The sequence below is a fragment of the Odocoileus virginianus genome, chromosome 27 (genome assembly GCF_023699985.2).
Source record: "Odocoileus virginianus isolate 20LAN1187 ecotype Illinois chromosome 27, Ovbor_1.2, whole genome shotgun sequence".
Taxonomy (NCBI): domain Eukaryota; kingdom Metazoa; phylum Chordata; class Mammalia; order Artiodactyla; family Cervidae; genus Odocoileus; species Odocoileus virginianus.
Window position 1 is genome coordinate 44,242,224 of NC_069700.1, and position 22,038 is coordinate 44,264,261.

At 38.9% G+C, this 22,038-nt stretch overlaps 2 protein-coding genes across 2 annotated transcripts; one reads left to right on the forward strand and one right to left on the reverse strand.

The window, feature by feature from the left end:
• Positions 1-7,832: 7,832 nt before the first annotated feature.
• Positions 7,833-8,759, reverse strand: LOC139031549 (olfactory receptor 12D1-like). Its single transcript, XM_070456949.1, has one exon. The coding sequence runs from the start codon at positions 8,757-8,759 to the stop codon at positions 7,833-7,835; it is 927 nt and encodes a 308-aa protein (XP_070313050.1).
• Positions 8,760-19,854: 11,095 nt separating this feature from the next.
• LOC110133255 (olfactory receptor 5V1-like) lies at positions 19,855-20,802 on the forward strand. Its single transcript, XM_020887049.2, has one exon. The coding sequence runs from the start codon at positions 19,855-19,857 to the stop codon at positions 20,800-20,802; it is 948 nt and encodes a 315-aa protein (XP_020742708.2).
• The last annotated feature ends 1,236 nt before the right edge of the window (positions 20,803-22,038 follow it).

Here is a 22,038-nt window from a genome sequence, read left to right on the forward strand (position 1 = left end):
AGCCATCTGTATGCCTTCTTTGGAGAAATGTCTGTTTAGTTCTTTGGCCCATTTTTTGATTGGGTCATTTATTTTTCTGGAATTGAGCTTCGGGAGTTGCTTGTATATTTTTGAGATTAATCCTTTGTCTGTTGCTTCATTTGTTATTATTTTCTCCCAATCTGAGGGCTGCCTTTTCACCTTACTTATAGTTTCCTTTGTTGTGCAAAAGGTGGGAGGGGGGATCAGGATGGGGAATACATGTAACTCCATGGCTGATTCATGTCAATGTATGACAAAACCCACTGCAATGTTGTGAAGTAATTAGCCTCCAACTAATAAAAATAAATGGAAAAAAAAAAACCAAAAAAAAAAAAAAAAAAGAGGACATACTTTCTCCAGATGTTGAACTGCTTTTAATAATAGATTTAAGTTTCTTTACCTCTTAATTGATCTGTTCTATATTTACCTTTAAAATCTTTTGTTAACTTTGGGTAAGTGAATAACTTATTACTTCACAGTGGCTTATATGATCCTACCTGAGTGTTATAAATCCTTTTGATGTTTATTGACAAAACTTCCTAAATAACTTGACTTCTAGCTAACTTTGGGGTGCTTCAGAGGGCCCCTGAGACATCCCAAAGAGCTATTAAACTACCAGGGTTCATTGGACATGTTAAATTACATGGGAAGTACTGTTGAAGGGGTGATAAGTCTTTTCAGATTATACTGATGGTTGATGTTACTAATATAGATATCCTAAAATTGTGTAAAGTTCATATAGATCTGATATACCCTGATAAAATATGGTCAGTTATAATTCTAGTTATATTAAAGTGTTGTAACCAGTTTTTTTTGTCAATTGCAATAGAATCAGATTTTAAACATGCCTTCTATGGTTTTACTCTCATGCCTTTAGAAAAATAGTGCTAGTTCTTCAAGATTTATAGAAAATACTTTCTAAGATTAAGCAGATTAAAAAATTTTGTTGTTAACAGTAAGCTGGTACCAGACAGGAATTTGGTCTTCTCTCTATTTAGAGAACAAAGTATTCTTAGAATGCAGCTTTTGAAAACAGATTATGAATTTCTTTGCTTTTAAGTGATTTATATTTGTTTTTAAAATCTTTTTGTTACTTTGATAAAGTTAATAAACATTATTTAAGATTATGGTACATGTAGACAAAGCTCATTCTGCTTCAACAACAACAAAAATAACCCCTCACAGTTAGACTTTTGCTATCCTGGTGTCCTTAAAACATGGCAATAGTCTTCTCCTAAATAAGGAAATTAAAAATGGATAAACAACAGCTGAAAATCAAAGAGCCAGGGCTATGGGAAATCCAAGATGGCCACTTGACTTTTCCCAGCTCCCTGACAGACCTCATTTTTCTTTGATGGATTAAAGACTTACCTGGCTACAGTGTTAATGCCTTCATGATGAGTTCTCCAAAAAAAGAAAAAATTATGTTTCACTGAATATTAAGTTCTAGTTTTGTTAATTAAAGTCTGTGCTTACTAAGACTCACTTCTGAGATAGTTCCTTGCTACATTATATTGCTAAAAGTTTTAACTGTGTTATTAAAAAGGACACTCTAAGATTGTTTCTAAAGCTTATATCAGTAACCAGTCTTTGGATAAAGGTCTGATGCTCCATGATGTACAACCAGGAGATGAACACTTGTATATAATCATTTAACTGAGTCAGATGAACTGGGGTATACTGGGCTATACCCAAGGAAAGTTCTTCACTTAAGTTTCTTGCTGGTGACCTTACTAATAACTGCTAGCCATATTATTTTCTATGTAGCTTGCTTCAGAATATTATTTCTTACATTACCAAATGTGTGACTGAGCCTGTGATAAAATGCTGATATGAAATTCCATATGAGATTAATAATTGTAATAATGTAACTCTAGAAATGGGAAGAAGCAGCAAGAGGAAATAGTTTCCTGGACCAAGAGGCTAGTAAGATAGGTATGGTCCAGAGACTTTTGCTACTTACAAGGCCTGGTCTAGTGAAAACACATTGAGTGGCCTGTCAATGGAATCTTCGTTAGACCCAGTAATGAGCCTTCCAAGCACCAAGAGACACAATGACCATGAAATAGCCCCAAAACATAGTCAAATATGTGGCTATGAAGGGGTCATGCTGACTGGAAGTTGGCCCTTGGCAGCCACCTCTACAAAGATTAAAATCATGGCCACTACAAGATTCTGACCTTCAACATCCCCTCAAAAGGAGTTCAAGGTGGAGACAAAAATTAAGGCACTCTGTGCTCTGGGAAAAACCCTGAAAACAGGCCTCCAGTTAGTCAGATGTTTTCAGGTAAAGATTTTTATGAGTCCAAATTCTTGCATCTTCTCATACTTAGAGAAGCACTAATGTCTGGACCTGGTTTTCCTGGCTAGCCCCACGACAGCTTTCCTACTTCTGTTAATCTTTGGGCCATATATCTTTAACTTTCTTGTTAAGTTTGTTTCTCCAAGTAGTAGTACAACAAGAATATCCCCTGACCAACACCCAGACAATGCTAGAACAAGCTGCCTTATCATTCTGTGGACTCTCCTCTCCCTCTATAAATGCATCCCGAGGTCCTCAGACTGTTCTCCCTTTGAGATCTTATACAGGAGACCACCCCCAGTAATAGAAAAGCTCAAGGGAGACCATCAACAACTAGCTGAACTGGAAATGTCCCAATACCTCCAGGCCCTGGAAAAGTCTTCCACCATAACACCCAAGAAACCTTAGAAAGGACAGCATTCCCTTGGACAATTGGGTTCATCCCTATCAGCCAGGAGATGAGATATGGGTTAAAGGTTGAAAAAAGGAACCACTTCAGCCAGTTTGGACAGGCCCTCACATGGTCGTCCTGGCAACCCCTACTGCTGTTAAAGTTATAGGTGTCATCCCTTGGATCCACCACACCAAAGTCAAGAAGGCAGAAGCTTCCTGTGATGAGGACACCTGGAAAGCAGTCCAGGACCCCGCAAACCTCCTCAAGGTCCAGTTCCAAAGACAACAGCCCTCACCCACGAAGGACACTGAGCTCTGCTCTAGTCACTCTGGAAGCTGACTAGTCAATGCAAGGCAGAAGCCTAGGGATTCTTCAGCCTTGCTCCAGCCACACTCCAGCAGCTGGCTGGTCAATGCACGGTGGATGCTTGAGGATCCAGCTATCGATATCAATGGATTTTCATTGTCAACCCTGGCCTCTACCCTTAATCGGTATTATTGCCGTGCTCTTCATTACAGGACCAACTAGACTCCCTGGCTGAGGTGGTTTTACAGAACAGGAGAGGGCTAGACCTACTGACAGCTGAAAAGAGAGGACTCTGTCTCTTTTTAAATGAAATGAAGAATGCTGTTTTTATGTAAACCAATCAGAAATAGTCAGGGACATGGCCCAACAGCTAAGGGAATAAATCATGAAAAGGAGAGAGAAACTAGCTAATTCCTGGGGTAGTTAGAACAATATCTGCAGCTGGGCATCGTGGCTTCTCCCTTTAACAGGTCCTCTCTTCATGCTCTTTGCGGCGCTCTTGTTTGGCCCTTGTATTCTCAATGTAACTGCCAGTTCATAACCTCTCGGATTGAATCCATAAAGTTACAAATGGTAATCTCTCAGTATAGCCCCCTAAATGATGGGGAGCTCTGAATGTCCTACCAAAACATGAGATGATGCTTTCTACGAGTGACAGAAGCATCAAGAGGGGGGAATGAAGAGGAAAAGCTAAAATTTTACATAGCCTCCTGCTCCTTCTGCCTCTGTAACCCAGTTTGCTCCTTGCAAAGTCTAGTCACATAGGTCTCAGAAAGCGGGGACTCACAATAGTAGCAAGAGGAGTTTATCTCACTCACTCTTGTCCTGCTCTTTGCAATCACTCTAGCCCCTGCAAACCCACAAACCCACTTAATCATGCCTGTAGTGTATAAAAAACTCTGTAACCCCTTTGTTTGGGGCTCAGAGCTTGGAGTGTTAACTCCTCTGGGCCCACCGGTGAAATAAACCTGAGTTCTCCAACTCTCCAAGTGTGGTGCTTGGTTTCTCGAGTACTGGTTTCCACAACAGTTAGAGATGGGACTGATGGCCACAATTCTTTGACACTCTTTCCCTTGAGAGGTAGGATTTATTCCCTCTCTCTATGAAGAAATATGAGGTTGGTCTGTGACTTCTTAAACTAATAGAATATGATAGAAGTGATCTTAATTCTAGTTATGGGTTTTTTCTCTCTATGACTAATAGCTTTTGCCTTAGTCTGTTGGCCCCCTGTGTCCCTGCATTATCCTTGCTGAGGAAGTACAGGGTAGTGACAAGGAGCAAGTGGAGGAAGAGAGAAACAAAAGGGAAAGATTTTATCAGCTCCCAGCTACTCCATGTCCACCTGTTACAACGAGGAACTGGAGGGAGAAACACAGGGAAAAATTTTATCAGGTCCTAGCTATTCCATGACCAACTGTTCAGGTTAACTTAACCAAGAGGCCCCAGACTTTCTTTAGCAGAGTCAACTCTTGCTGTTTTCTGGCCCATGGAATAATGCAATTTAATGAAACAAGTGGTTTTAAACCAGTAAATTTTAGAGTGCTAGTGTGTTATCAGTCAGTTCTGTTGCTAGGTCATGTCTGAATCTTTGCTATCCCATGGACTGCAACATGCCAGGCTTCCCTGTCCATCTCTAACTCTCAGAGCCTACTCAAACTCATGTCCATTGAGTCAGTGATGTCATCCAACCATCTCATCCTCTGTCAGCCTCTTCTCTTCCTGCCTTCAATCTTTACCAGCATCAGGTCTTTTACAGTGAGTCAGTTCTTCGTATCAGATGGCCAAAGTATTGGAGCTTCAGCTTTAGCATCAGTCCTTCCAACGAATATTCGGACTGATTTCCTTTAGGACTGACTGGTTGGATCTCTTGCAGTCCAAGGGACTCTCAAGAGTCTTCTCCAACACCACAGTTCAAAAGCATCAATCCTTTGGCACTCAGCTTTCTTTATGGTCCAACTCTCACATCCATAGATGACTACTAGAAAAACCATAGCTTTGACTAGACAGACCTTTGTTGGCAGAGTAATGTCTCTGTTTTTTATTATGCTGTCTAGGTTGGTCATAGCTGATCTTCCAAGGAACAAATGTCTTTTAATTTCATGGGTGCAGTCACCATCTGCAGTGATTTTGGAGCCCCCCCAAAATAAAGTGTCTCACTGTTTCCATTGTTTCCCCATCTATTTGCTATGCACTGGGGGGACTAGATGCCATGATCTTAGTTTTTTGAATGTTGAGTTTTGAGCCAACTTTTTCACTCTCTTCTTTCACTTTCATCAAGAGGCTCTTTAGTTCCTCTTGTTTTATGCAGCAATATAAAATCAGAGCTCTATTGTTCTGTAGTACATAACCTCCATTCAGACTGGATTATAGAACAAATTACAATTGACCAAAAAGCTAGTCTGAGATAGTTCGAGTTGGAATATACCTTATCCACAAATGCCTTCTCTCATCTATAGACCTGAATTGATGGGTTAAGGAAGACTGAGCAGGAAGATAGAAGTAGTACAAGCACGAGATCAGAACCAAGTTAATTCGGGTATGCAAAAGTAAAAGCAGGAGCTTTGAATGGTCAATCCAACAGTTTAAAATAACGTTTATAGTCTTGCCTTTGTGTATATCTATGCTCAATCACTTCAGTCCTGTATGACTCTTTGCAACCTATGGACTATAGCCTGCCAAGCTCCTCTGTCCATGGGATTCTCCAGGCGGTAATACTGGAGTGGGTTGCTGTGCCCTCCTCCAGGGGCATCTTCCTGACCCAGGAATTGAATCCACGTCTCTGGCATCTCCTGCATTGCAGGCAGGTTGTTTACCCACTGAACTGGGAGGCCCCGTGTGTGTATCTAAATAGTTATAATTGCTGATACCCTATCGTTGGGCCAACAGCCACTCCTAGGTACTGAGACACCAAGGAACATACTGCGTCTTTACTATTAGCTGCAGAAACATCTCAGAAATTATGGCCTCATTGCATTTACTTGGTATAAAGTTGTTGCCAAGTAAGGGGAAGAAGGAGGAGGAATGGAAACCCACTCTAGTATTTTGCCTGGAAAATCCCATGGACAGAGGAGCCTGGTGGCCTACAGTCCACGGAGTAGCGAAGAGTTATGACTGAACATGAGTACAAGGGAAAGAAAACTAATTTTGTTTATTCTTACTATTTTTCCTGTATTACATTATATTATATTGCATTACAGTTTGTTGAAATAGAGTAGGAAAACAAAACAAAAAAAGGGGAAAAATTCTGTAAGTCAACATTTTCCATGACCAGAAGTTGAGGGAAAAAATAAGCCACAAATAAGGAAAAGATATTCTTGAGATGCTTTTTCAACCTGCCTCCTTTTTTAATAATATTTCACAATAATCCTTGACTGTTTGGCCAATGCCTTCTGAAAATCTCTGAAAATAGTGGTTCCCAAACTCCTTAGATGAACCATTGTTTGTTTTCTGTTAATTCCTGATTCAGTTCAGTTCAGTCACTCTGTCATGTCCAACTCTTTGCAACCCCATGGACTGCAGCACACCAGGCCTCCCTGTCCATCACCAACTCCTGGAGTTTACCCAAACTCATGTCCATTGAGTCGGTGATACCATCCAATCATCTCATTGTCTGTCATCCCTTTCTCTTCCCACCTTCACACTTTCCCAGCATCAGGGTCTTTTCAAATGAGTCAGCTTTTGGCATCAGGTAGCCAAAGTATTGGAATTTCAGCTTCATTGTAACTCATGATTACGATGTCATTTTCTTTAATTATTATTTCGCTTCTTTGCTTGGATAACAAGAAATCATGACTACCTCTTAAAAATTCCCCTTCTTCAATCATATGAGCTAACATTTTCTTTTCTAACTGAGTAATTATGCTCCTAAATTAAAATCTTCAAAATCTGAAAGCGTCATAATTTTACTTCTCACATTAAAATGTGCTAATGTGGAGGGATCATATAGATAGGCTTAAAAACAACCTATCTACACATTACATGGGCAATAGAGGCATATTTATATAACTAAATTCAGAGAAGAGCTTATTACAATATATAACAAATCAATTTTATCAACTAATATATCAAAAACAAATTCAGCATTAGACTTCCATGGCTAGTATTTCATTTGCTCAAATTTACTTTCTAAGAATGTATTGTTGAGCCCTAGACTAGACTTTTGCAGTTATTTTTCCTTTATACTATTCCCTTTGTTATGTAAATGTATCAGTTCAGTTCAGTTGCTCAGTAGTATCCAACTCTTTGTGACCACATGGACTGCAACACACCAGGCTTCCCTGTCCGTCACCAACTCCCGAAGCTTGCTCAAACTCACGTCCATAGAGTCAGTGATACCACCCAACCATCTCATTCTCTGTCGTCCCCTTCTCCTCCTGCCTTCAATCTTTCCCAGCATCAAGGTCTTTTCCAATAAGTCAGTTCTTTGCATCAGGTGGCCAAAGTATTGGAGTTTCAGCTTCAGCATTGGTCCTTACAATGAATATTCAATGAATATTCCTTTAGGATTGACTGGTTTGATCTCCTTGCAGTCCAAGGGGCCCTCAAGAGTCTTCTCCAATACCACAGTTCAAAAGCATCAATTCTTCAGTGCTCAGCTTTCTTTATGGTCCAACTCTCACATCCATTCATGACTGCTGGAAAAACCATAGCTTTGACTAGACGGACCTTTGTTGGCAAAGTAATATATATGGCAAGCAATTTTGAGTAGCAGTATTATTTCACATCTCAACTGTCTCATTGCTTGTTTATTTATGCCTCTAAGAGTTCTCTGCTGCTGCTAAGTCGCTTCAGTCGTGTCCTACTCGCAAATCAGGGCCTCCTTCTGATCACCCTCTTCAAGGCCCCCTTCACTTCCTTGTTCCTCAAAGTATAGATCAGTGGATTTAGTGCAGGAGTGACCACGCTGTACATAATGGCAACAGTCCGGTCCTGGTCCATGGAGTTACCTGAGGCAGGACGAATGTAAATGAAAAAAACAGGACCAAATAAAAGAACAACCAACATGAAGTGGGAGGCACAAGTAGACAGTGCTTTACGAAGCATGCTGCAAGAATGAGTCTTGAGGAAAAGATAGACAATAATGTAGAAATAGGAGAGAAGCGTTAGAAAGAATGAGCCCATGGCAATGGTCTCTGTGACAGTATGAAGTAGCCACTCATTGAGGTCAGTGTCCCCACAGGCCAGCTCCAGCAGTGGCTTAACATCACAGAAGAAGTGACGGATGTGGTTGGAACCACAGAAGTTTATGCGAGATGTCGTTACTGAGTGCAGCAGGGCATGGAAAAAACCAATGATCCAGACAGTGACAGCCATCTGGATACAGACCTGATGATTCATGATAACAGTGTAACGAAGTGGTTTGCAGATAGCTACAAAGCGATCAAAGGCCATCACAGCCAACAACATGACTTCTGTGCTGCCCAGGAAGTGGAAGAAATGAAGCTGGCTTATGCATCCTAAGAAAGAAATTGCTTTGTGTGTAGAGAGGAAGTTCTCCAGCATCTTTGGCAGAGTCACCGTGGAGTAGCAGATATCTAGACATGACAGGTTTCCCAGGAAAAAATACATAGGAGAATGGAGTCTTGGATCAGAGATGACGACTATCAGGATGGCTCCATTTCCAGTCACACTGACAAAGTAAATTATAAGAATAATAACAAAGAGAAAAGACTGCAGTTCCTGGATGTCTGTCATTCCCAAGAGAAGAAATTCAGTGATTGAAGTTTGGTTCAGCATCACTTTAAAAAAAAGACAAGATAATAGAAGAAGACAAACTTTAATGAGAACCAGTCCTTCCAGCCCAGGATTTCCTGCTGAGACAAATATGTCTTAAGGAATAGTGTTGCTGTTCTATGCAATCCCAAATCAGAGGTGGTGCCATATTTGGACTATTAGATTATTAAATACTAAGGCCACCTATCACTTATGGTCTATAAGTCAAACATTTATTTTCTTTACAAGATTTGTCATTAGTGTTTTTTTTTCTCCCAGTAATTCAGAGTACATTGCAGCCTGCTATGTTCTCTGGTTGTGAACTTCTACATTCTTGTACAACTTTTCTCTTATCTTCCTAAGTTAACTCTAATAGGAAGCAACTTCTTAAGTATTTCACCACACTGCTGTCTCTATACCTCATAAGCTATCTTAAGTATTTTAAATTTAAAACAGTTGACAGAAATGAAAACATTACAACTACAAATTCTTTTTTAAAAAACCAAAATGTTCTTTCAAATAATAGTAATAACTTTTCCTCCTCTTAGAATGTTAGTGGAGCTAGTGGTGTTCTTATACTGATCTCTTTCCGACCCTCACACTTTGAAAAGTCATAAAACCTTACTGGGGTAAGAAATGTGCTGTGCTGTACTTAGTCGCTCAGTCGTGTCCGACTCTTTGTGACCCCATGGACTGTAGCCCGCCATGCTCCTCTGTCCATGGGATTCTCCAGGCAAGAATACTGGAGTGGGTTGCCATGCCCTCCTCCAGGGGATCTTCCCAACCCAGGAATTGAACCGGGTTCTCCTGCATTGCAGGCAGATTCTTCACCAGGTGAGTACTACCAAGGAAATCCCGGCTGAGAAATAAAACCACATTAATCAGACAATAGCCAGAGGTATATTTGAAATTTTATTACTGCTTTATGTGATGGTGAGCTTAGTTTTTCCCTACAATCTGAGAAAATATAAATTTATATGTAAATATAAATTTTCTCAAAACAGGATCCCCAAGTTAATACTTTGATGACAAATGTTATTATGCTTCTTCTCTCTAGTTGCCCTGGGACTCTTTTTCATTTCCCAAATTGCCAAATCCCTGGATAAGAAAAATGCTTCCTCAAATGAGCTCACTAGTTCCTTATTTTACCTTACACTGACCTATCTTTGATGTATGTATGAGTTCAACCCTCTTAAAATCTTATGTTTTCTGAATGATTTGCTTTCTGAAGTTCCATTTTCATTTTGTCTTCAATAAATTTGCTCTTCAAATATTAAGAAATATTCTAGCCCAAGTGCGATTTACCTTCTTCACTTCTAGTTCTGTTGCAGGAAGGGGGACCCCTTCCAGGGCCCAAAACTGGGCTCTTGTCTAACACTCGGAAATAAATTGTCTGAGAAGACACATCTGCTGACAAAGCAAGAGATTTTATTGGGAAAGGGGACCAGGGTGGAGAGCAGTAGGGTCAGGGAACCCAGGAGAACAGCTCTGCCATATTGGCTCAGTCTTGGTTTTATGGTGATGGGATTAGTTTCTGGGTTGTCTTTAGCAAATCATTCTGACTCAAAGTCCTTCCTGGTGGTGTACACCTTGTTCAGCCAAGATGGATGCCAGTGAGAAGGATTCTGGGAGATGGTCGGATATGTGGTGTCTCCTTTTGACCTTTCCTGAACTCTTCCAGTTGGTGGAGGCTTATTAGTTCCGTGTTCCTTACCAGGACCTCCTGGTGTAAAACAACTCATGCAAATGGTTACAGTGGTGTCTGGCCAGGGTGGGCGGTTTCAGTCAGTGTGCTTCCCTTAACAGTTCTGTCACTGTGTCACTGGCCAAGTCTATTTGCTTTATATCAACTCTTTCCCAAATCGTCACGAATTTCTCTCACTTGAAAATTGTGTTTTCTCTTTTGCCTCTTCTATTAAATAAAATTCTTGTTTTCTACTACAGGAATACATTAATTTAATTTCATTGGTGGGACTGAAGCCTTTTCTTTAGTGAAGGCTAAAACTCTTAAGGAATTGTAAGGAAATTAGCTGTAATGAAGTTTGATATTTGACTAAATTTGCCCTATTTACTGAAAGGCAGGAAACCTTTTGAATCCTTTTTTCCTCTATTATTTACAAAGTATATTGTTTTCCTTCAGGTACCCTGACAAAAGCAGATATAATTAGATAAATTTGCTTCCTCTTTGTTCCTTTTATTTGCTGATGTTATGATTTAGCCCTTGCATATTGTAAGGGAAGAAGCAAAGGTGGGTAGAAAACTTATAGATATGAAGGCACTGAGAAAAAAGTAAGAGCTATAAGGAAATTTGTATAGAGATGTAGATATTGGAGAGGTGGATAGTTCAATTTTGAGAAATAACTGAGGTCAAAAGAAAGTGATTTGACTAGAGTAAAAAAGTGAACGGACTTGGAAACACTTTGAAGGAAATCATAGAGTTTCAGGTTTATCTCTGAAAGAAAAATTGAGAAAATTATCTGATCTCTACACATCTTCAAAAAGGGTTATTTCAAATAACTCAGTAGTTTTTTTTGACAGCATGTATATTTTGCTTATTTAAATAATTTTATCATCACTGTTTAAAATAAAAATGATATGCCAAATATCATCTTGGTTTTCTGACCAACCTGAAAAGTATTATCAAAAATTATTCTGGGAATAAACAAAACAAAACACAACACACACACACACACACACACAACACACACACACCTTTCCTAATTTCTAAAGAAAATTAACAATTAGATTCTTCTTTTTAAATTATTTCTTTCACTATGTCAATATTTAGACATTAAAGATTCAGTTCGAAGAATGTCTAGAGAAGCAGAAGCATTGAATGAGGAATGTGACATAGCAATACAGCTGTGAGAAGTAAGTGCCTTCATAATCCACAAACACAATGAGGAGTCCATCGTAAGACAGGAAGTCAGCTCTTAACGCTGGGTGTTTAATTTTCATACTAGCAAGCAGACAGATCACTTACTAAGAAATAGAAAATATGGGCAACTTCCCAGCCGGTCTTCTATTTTATTCTCTTACCTGATTGGGTATTCAGATTCATAGGTAAGAAAGCTTTTTAACTTGACCCTCCTAATGATAATAAACAGTAGAAAAATATTTGAAAGGATGGTTCTTGCTGAGATTGTAGTATAAGCTCTTTATTTTGAGAAGTCTTTTCTTCCCTTTCTAAAAATTTGCCTGCCTTTTTATGGGTCATATATTTCTACACAAGAAAATCCTAGGGGAGAATGTCTCCTGGGTACCGAGAAGAATTGCTGTAAGAAGAAACAGAATGGTTTTCACACATACAACATGATGAGGTAAGCTTGGGGAATTCTTTTCTTTAGTTCCATTTGGTTTTTTTCATTCTTTCTATTTTCTTTATTGTTTTTGTCCCTTTGTTTCAGAATCATAGACAGCAGTAGGATTTCAGTGGCTATTCAATGTCCTTTCATTTCTTAGGACAAGGGTATAAATTCACTTTTTCATTTTGGAAATTATCTTGGAAATACTCTTTGGTGTATATGATGAAAAGAAAATTGGTAATATAAGTTAAGGAATGGGAATCACATTAGCATCATGGCAGAGTGAGATACTCCTTGTATCTTTCCCCTTCAATTTATAACCAGTGAAACACCCACAGGTCAACAAGGTGCCTCTGCCAAACACACCAGCATGTCAGAGAATTTCACTCATCTTTTCATGTTAAAGAGGGTGAACTGGAACTTATAAAGGAGGCAAAATTGAGGAACAGCAGAAACGGTGCCTACAATCCCAGCATACCCCTTGTGCCCTGGCCACAGCAGGTGATAACAAAGCCCCAGAGAACCCAGTAGTAGCAGGTGGTGCCCATGACTCTGACTTCCCAGCCACAGTGGCACTCAGAGCCAAAGTAAATGAGCATCAACAGTGAGGTCTGTGACCCCATCCCTCCAGCTGTAGAGGCATCCATGACTTGGGCCCCCAACCCCCCAACCATAGTGGCAGCTTCCACATATGCCACAGCACTGGACATGACAGAAGCACCAGTGACCCCAATTCCATCTTGATAACACGTGGTAGATAATGAATGGGAAAGGGGAATGAACCTAACTTTTACCGAGCGCCCTTTGTGAGTCAGGGATAATACACTTTATCCATCTTGCTATCAATTTTTCATTTTTGTTGCTTTTCAGGAGTTCCTTGCTATGTAATATGTTGCAAATATTATATAAAGATAACATTTATTGTGTGCTCATTTTATGTGTAAATTATTGTTCTGAGTTCTTTACCTGTGTCAGATTATTTAATTTTTACAAAAGCCCAATGAGGAGGATATTAAAATCATACAGCACAAAAACCCAAGGCTTGAAGGATTTTAACAAATTTCCAAATTTATAGCAATACAATGTGAAACTAGGATTCAAAGTGAATCACAAAATCTAATACTTTAAAATATCACCCATTCTTGGTTCCAGATCAAGATGGTGGAGTAGGAAGTTCCTGAACTCACCTCCACCCATGAACACACCAAAACTACAAATGTATATAAGACAACTATCTCTGAAAACAGACCAAAGACTAGCAGAACAGATTCTATACAACTAAGGATATAAATAAAAGGCCATATCAAGATGTATATGAGGGGCAGAGATGTGGTCTAGTCAGAAACCAGACCTTGGTGTGGCAACCAACAACCAGGTGGGCTACCACAACCTCAGAGGTCCCCTTTGGTAGGCTAGCTATGAACACTGTGCATGCTCGATCAGTTGCTTCAGCCATGCCTGACGTTTTGCAAGTCTATGAACTGTAGCCTGCTAGGCTTCTCTGTCCATGGGATTCTCCAGGCAAGAATACCGAAGCATGCCCTCCTCCAGGGGATCTTCCCAACCCCAGGATCACTCCCTGGTCTCCCACATTACAGGCAGATTCTTTACCATCTGAGCCACAAGGGAAGCCTGAGAATACTGGAGTGGGTAGCCTATCCCTTCTCCAGGAGATCTTCCTGACCCAGGAATTGAACCGGGGTCTCCAGCATTGCAGGCAGATTCTTTACCAGTTGAGCTATCAGGAAGTGAAGTCGCTCAGTTGTGTCCGACTCTTTGCGACCCCATGGACTGTAGCCTACCGGGCTCCTCAGTCTGTGGGATTTTCCAGGCAAGAATACTGGAGTGCATTGTCATTTCCTTCTCCAGAGGACCTTCCCGACCCAGGGATCGAACCCAGGTCTCCCGCAGTGTAGGCAGGCGCTTTACCATCTGAGTCACAAGTCTGCAAATATTAAGCCCGCCTTACTTGTTTTGCAAATAAGATCATCTATACTATTTTCCTAGATGAGCTGAATGGGAAGGAAGTCCAAAAAGGAGGGGATATATGTTTATGTGTATGTATGACTGATTCGTTTTGCTGTAAAGCAACTCTACTCCAATAAAAATTAATTTAAAAAGAAAAAAAGACCAAGTTGAACTAAGGACAAGATACAAATGCTGTATGTTGAAAATTAACATTTTTTTCTTAGATAAATTAAAATTTTTTAGTCTCTTCTTTAAATTAAATTTGTTATTTAGTGGTTAATTTTTATTTGACCATTAAAAATATGGAGTGTGAAAGAGTAAAATCATTTCTGAGATAAATGTGTTACCTGGAAGTCAGTTTTGTTGTCTATGTGGCTTTTGTCCTTATCTATAAGTTTTGTCTTTATTTTTCTTTCTCACGCCCTAAATTTTGGTGTCAACAAAAATTTGCTATTTGGATCTTTGTTTTTTTATTTCATGCTATGTAATCTTCATTAGTTTCATGAGTCAAATGTTATCTTCTTCCACATAACATGATTTGTTATTATCTAACTCTTGAGTATCAGTTTAATATATTCAAACATTCTTTGGAGATTTCTGCTTGAAAAATAATAATAAGAGCTAACATTTGTTCAGCACTCTGTGATAATCACTGTGCTCATGTCTTGTACACATTTTTCATTTAATCTCAGTGCCCTGATAGACCAGAAAACCTGAGTCATTTAAAATTCATTTCTTTGCCAAAATAAGCTTTTTCTCTGAATGCCTTTTTACGTCAATAACTTTACCATTCCCCAAATTTCCTCACCCAAGTTTTAACCTTTAGCTCTTTTTAATTTTTCTTTCCCCTTTGGCTGAAAAATAAACATGACCACAAAATGTACTACTTTTTTTCTTCACAGTGATTTTGATTTTTATCCTTTTCTTTCCTTTTTAATATCATCACTTACACCTCACAATCAAGCTTTCTTAACTTCACAACTACATCATTGCATTAACTTCCAAATGATTTTTCTTTGCCTCTAGTATTTATATTTAGGAAAAATCTGCATAGAATTCTTGGATTAATTTTCTATTGTTGTGTTCCCCCCTACCCCCATCACTCTTTTCATTTAAACTCTTAACTGATTCCCAGTTACTTAGAAGACAAGCCATAATTTCTTAACCTGAAATTTCATCTTTCATGATCTGTATTCATGCAAAGATGGATGAATATTTACCAGCTAAAGTGAAGAAGATATTTTTAATCTGAAGGTGAGATTAGGCCAGATACCCAAGTGAGAGAAAAAATCTTGGACCTTCATTCTGTGTGATCCTAGAAATGTTCAAAACTTATGGGGACCTCAGTTTGTTTTCATTGCCAGTTGAATAGGGGTAGCAAATAAACACGATTGGAACAGGAATGTCTAAAGGCTTTAAAGTCTCCTAAGTCTGTCTCTTCTGAGGAGAGCTCTTATGAAATCACCATGAAGGATTACCATTTATCTGAGACTTTTCTATTTCAACTCCCTAAAGCAGCATATTCTGCTTCTGTAACATCCAGAACACGTCATTTAATTAGGGATGCTGGGCTCTTGTTAAATGTTTCTAACAGCATGGAAACTCCAGGGACAATAAGTCTGTCACTTCAAGAGTTCATAAAAGAAGCCTTGTACCAGGTTTTGGGAATTCGAATTTGAACATCTATTCTCATATTCTCTTTTCTACTATAAGTAAGTGTTTTTCTTTGTTCTTATTCTCCTATTCTTCCACCTCCTTTTCCCCACCTTCCTACTTCTTATTTCAGCCTGATTCTTAGATTTACTGTTTTTCTTCAATCACCCTCTTTGGAAAACAGTAGGGAATAGTTAGGAAAAAGGAAATCAAAGATCTCATGGAGCTTTATTTGTGGGAGACAATAAGATGTCCATCCTGTCTCTGGGTGTGTGGGGCAGCACAAGTGTCTGTAAACTGTGTAGCTTTCTTCAGCAATGTCATTTTTTAGCTATGGGAAAGGTGTTTGGCCCTCCAAAGTGTTTGATTTATCTGTTCTGCCAATATTGTGAATTCTTTTAATAAGAGACAAGTCATTCAGTCCATGACAGTGAAAAGGTAAAGGTCCTACTGGATGATAAAATAGTTTGGCATGATTTGGGATAAATGACTATGATCAAATACATATTATGTGAGAAACAAAGACATGAAATAAATTTGTTTAGTCCAGAGTCAAAAGTTTCATATAGCAAAGTCCTTCATGAAGAAGAGAGACCAAACTTTACCTGTGGTTTCAGAATTCAGACCTAAAACCAAATATATGAAAAAACAATAATAATATCTACCATTCATTGTTATTTTTATGTACTACACACTAGGTTAAGTACTAAATGCATTGCCTCATTTAATGTCATAATTGTCTGATGAAAAAGATATCATTATTTTCATTTAGGGAGGAAGAGCTTTATGATTCATTCATGGTCACACAGGTAGTAAGTGGGTGGAATAGCTGCATTTTTTGTGTTCACACAGCTGGTAGGTGCAACCATTCTTCCAGTAGTAAAACACAGTGACCAGGGACTTCCCTGATGATCCAGTGGCTAAAAGTCCTTGTTCCCAATACAGGGGTCCAGGGTTTGATCCCTGGTCAGGGAACTAGATACTACATGCTGCAACTTGATCCCACATGCCACAACTAAAACATGGCTCAGTCAAAAAAACTCACAATGATCAAAATTTTTTTCTAATACTTGGATTTGTCTACAGATGGAATAGCCTCCCTTTGCAGAGTTTACATCTCCCATCAATTCAGTATACAATTTTAGATTGGATTATCACCTTGCAAAATATAGGGCTTCCCTGGTGGCTCAAATGGTAAAGAATGCTCCTGCAATGCTGGAGACTGGTTTCAATCCCTGGATTAGGAAGATCCCCTGGAGGATGGCATGGCAACCCACTCCGGTATTCTTGCCTGGAGAATCCCTATGGACAGAGAAGCCCGGTGGGTGACAGTCCCTGGAGTTGCAAAGAGTCGGACACGACAGCAACTAAGAACAGCATAGCAAAATATCAGTGGCCAGACTAGATGACCTTTAAAGGCTCCTTCCCAACTGGAGCTGGAATTCCCATTCTGTATGTTCCATAAGAGATGGTCCAAAATACCACATTGAATTTTCAGCACCAAGTACAATGCCTTAGATTCAGTAATGCTCACTGATTATATAAATAGCCATGGTTAGCCCTGACTTTGATTTCAATGTGGGAGAGGAGATGGATAGTGGTGGTACAGCAGATAAAAGCCTAAAGAAAAGGTTTTCTCAAGATTTCTACCTTTTTCATGAGTTTTCAATTAATATGTACAGTGTTATCATTTCTAGAGAACTCATTAATTAAAGGGAAATACTCAATTGTAGAGTTTTTCCTTCGCTTATCTGAACACTTTACAAAAACACCAACATAGGGTCAAGTAACACCAAACAAACCATTCTCCAAAATGGAGCTTTTCCAAAACAAAAGTTTCTCATTTGTATACTAGATAAAATGGTCAGATGATCCACAGGAAGGTTTGTTGTGTAAGTGAATTCATATTAAATCTTTCACTTTAATATTGATAATAATTCTGAAAGCCAGTTTATACTTTAGCTTAGTTCTAGTACTGAACTCTTGGGATTACTATTTCTCTGTCTTCCATTCAGTTCTCCACTGAGATGGAATTCAGCCAAGTACTGCCACCTGTAGACTAACTCATGAGGAATTTTCTTCATGGAAAGCTTATTTTTCATGATACTGAAATGATGCAGGGGAACCAGGAAATTAAATAGAAATAAAATAACTTACATTTACTAAATGTATTTAATCTCATAATTTTTTGAAACAAGACTCTCAGTCTTAATCTCAGTTTCATTAATATTTCCTTGATATTTGTTCTTTGGGTCTTAAACCAAAACATATTTCTAGGGTGTGTTTTGGAAACAGTTTGGCCAACCTAGGGGGAAACAGCTAAATAATTAGAAATAAAAAGTTACTGATTATTACCATGGATACTATGTTGCTTTTTTACCTTTTTTTTTTTTTTTACTATTTTTTATTTTGACAATTTTAAGCATATAATATATACAAAATTTTATCCTATGTCCAAGAGATACAAGTTTTAAATTATCCTTTATTTTGTGTGGAAATGTTTATAAATTTGATCTTTGTCATAAGTATCTGAGTTGGAGCAATTCAAACTTTTCATGGATCTGGAAAAAACAGAAATGGGAAAGGACAATGGGCTTATGTCTCATCAAAGCCAATGCTGTCCCAGCAATATTTTACTCACTATTTTATTTCAAATTTACTCTTTGAGTTGTAATATGCTATGATCATAGTATACTTAATTTACTGAGATCATTAGTTGTGACACTGCATTGCCAAAACCATTGATGACAAATTGATTTTTAAACATTTTTGATTCTTCATCGTTCTAAACAACCATTGGATCACTGGTCAAACTAAAACTGTTTACTTTTACATCATAACATATAAATATTTTTCTGGAATTTTGGAGACAGAGAGTTTATAATAATTTTACATATGACTCAGGGCTTCCCCTGTGGCTCAGCTGGTAAAGAATCTGCCTGCAATGCAAGAGACCTGGGTTCAATCCCTGGGTTGGGAAGATCCCCTGGAGAAGGGAACAGCTACCCACTCCAGTATTCTTGCCTGGAGAATTCCATGGATTGTATAGGCTGTAGAGTTGCAAAAAGTCAGATATGACTGAGTGACTTTCAAATCACATATTACTCAACAGGGAACCAGAAAATTAAAATGATCTTCCTATGTTCAAACAGCTAGTGGATTATAGAACTGAGGAGGGAACCTAGGTATTCTGACTTGTTGTGAGCAGTATTCTCTTGTTTGTTTCATGTTTTCTCTGGTCAGCTAAGGTTGCTGTTGGTGACCATACTAGTTATAGTCAGAAGAGAGAGAAGTTTGACTTTAAAATTTCCTGCCCTGAATGCAGATACAGGACTTAGTGACTAAACCACCACCACCATCACGATATTTGAGGCTAAAAAGAGACAAAATTATTATTTAAAATTTTTATTTATTTACTTGGTCTTGCTTTTACAGCAGTGAAATCTCCAAATCCTAATCACTGGAGCACAAGGGAAATTGTATGACAAAACTTAGAGCACTGGAGAGTGGTTTCAATAACTAATTCCATTGATAACATTGTCATCTTCAAGTCTTAGTGTCATGGTTTGTAAGAGTCTGTTCCAGGACATGCTTACTAGTGTCAACTATTGTTTTTTAAGATAAAATTTTATCAAAGTACATGGTATCACATTATGAAACTATCTTGTTTTTGGAATTTTCTATTCCACTTTCATTTTCTTAAAATATAACTTAAATAAAAACCATAAAAATCAATCTCTAAGTGTGCAAGGAAGACAAGGAGGCATCACAAGGAGATACTCAAATAACCCCACAACTCTTGAAACAAATTACGTGATGGATATTCACCAGTCATGTCTAAGACACAACAAGGTGCTAGGAAACGGGCTTGCCAAGACGCATTTATATAAATAGCTCTTATGCTGCACATAGACTTTTAAAATATTTACTTTTTCCTGTAAAGGTGTTGCTGATATTCTGTAAGAGATGCGTCCCATAGGAAAAGTTGAAATGTGTGTGTCGAGGGCTTATGTGATGATTGCAGTACAATACTATAACTTGTCATGGATTCTAAATTTGAGTGTTTTTTCCTGATTTCTGATGATCATTTTATCTATAAAGTTATATGTTCTTGTTTTGTAGATTACCGCTGTTGCAGCATATGAATACTGCAATTCGTACTGCTTCTTTCTCAATTTCCAGGAGAAAACATCATGGAAGGAGAAAATCACACTCTGTCTGAATTTATCATCTTAGGATTCTCTGACCTAAACAATGTGCAGGTTTTATTCTTTACCATATTTCTTATGGTCTATCTCTGTACCCTGGGGGGAAATATTTTCATTATTTTGGTAACACTGATCGATATACGACTCTATACCCCCATGTATTTTTTTTTAAGGAATCTGGCCTTTCTTGATATCTGTTATACCACCACTAATGTCCCCCAGATGATGGTGCATCTCCTATCAAAGAAGAAAAGTATTTCCTACGGGGGCTGTGTGGCTCAACTTTTGGCATTCCTTTTCTTTGTGGGGGTAGAGTGTCTCCTCCTGGCAGCCATGGCATATGATCGTTACATTGCAATCTGCAAACCTTTAAGGTATTCGGTTGTTATGAACAAGGTCCTGTATAGCCGGTTAGCAGCCTCCTGCTGGACTGCTGGTTTCCTCAACTCAGTGGTGCACACAGGACTGACATTCCGCCTGCCTTTCTGTGGCCACAACGAGATTCATTATTTCTTCTGTGACATCCCCCCTTTGCTGATCTTGTCTTGTGGTGACACTTTTGTCAATGAGCTGGTGTTACTCATTGTTGGGGTCTTCATTGGATGGGCTCCTTTCCTAGGTATCATCCTTTCCTACCTCTGCATTATCTCTGCCATCTTGAGGATCCGCTCCTCAGAGGGGAGACAAAAGGCCTTTTCTACTTGTGCCTCCCACCTGGTCATTGTCCTTCTCTACTACGGCAGCTCCATCTTCACATATGTGCGGCCCATCTCATCTTACTCGTTGGCAAAAGACCGGCTGATCTCAGTACTGTACAGTGTGGCCACCCCCATGCTAAACCCCATCATTTATACTCTGAGGAACAAGGATATCAGAAAGGCGCTGAGAGCTGTGGGAGAAAAAGTAGCAACTTTCAAACTTCATTTCCCTTGAAGTGTAGTGTTTATTTTTCTCTCATGATAAATATAGAAAATTATCTGTCTTGCCCATGCAATCTGTTTTTTCATGCCAACATTATTGATTTCAATGATAAATGGGGCAAAATGTTAACAATAGCTTAATCTGGGTAAAGGATTAATGGATTTTGGGGGTTCTTTTCTTATTCCTGAAATACTTCTGTATATTCTATATATTTGAAACTATATATAAATAAAAAGTTAATTTGAGTCTTTTGAGCATAACTAAAACTACTTTGTACTTGTCTCTACTTGTGCGCACTTTGTTTTGGTATTTTAACCTCCATATCAAATATAGTGAAGTGAAGTCGCTCAGTCATGTCTGACTCTTTGCGACCCTAAGGACTTATCCTGCCCGGCTCCTCCGTCCATGGGATTTTCCAGGCAAGAATACTGGAGCGAATTGCCATTTCCTTCTCCAGGGGATCTTCCTGACTCAGGGTTTGAACTCAGATCTCCCGCACAGCAGGCAGACTCTTTATTGTCTGAGCCACCAGAGAATCCCAAATATATTCAAACATATCAAATATATTCTTCAGTTAATCTGGTGTTCTTAAATTTTGTTTTGTCTTATGGTGAACTAACTATCCATTGACTTGTGGTTCCGCTACTTTCAGCGTTTGTCTAAAAGATGTCTTCCTTTGTTACTGTCCTTCTTACATTTACTATACTTTCCTGGTGGCTCATCTGGTAAAGAATCCACCTGCATCTGGGATACCTGGGTTCAGTCCCTGAGTTGGGAAGATCCCCTGGAGAAGGGAAAGACTACCCACTCCAGTATTCTGGCCTGGAGAATTCCGTGGACTGTATAATCCATGGCATTGCAAATTTGGGCTTCCCTTGTGGCTCAGAGAGTAAAGCGTCTGCCTGCAGCGTGGGAGACCCGGTTCGATCCTTGGGTTGGGAAGATCCCCTGGAGAAGGAAATGTCAACCCGTTCCAGTATTATTGCCCAGGAAATGCTATGGACAAAGGAGCTTGGCAGGTTATAGTCCATGGGGTTGCAAAGAGTTAGACACGACTTAGCATCTAAGCACAGAACCAGCGATGAGGACTCAGCACTGTGGCCTGGGTTCAATCTCTGGTGTCAGGGAACTAAGATTCTGTAAGCCACGTGACATGACCAAAAAAAACAACAACAAAAAAAGGGAAAATAGAAAATACATAATTTCTCTTCTTATCTTCAGAAAGGATAATAAACTTAGATTCTTTGC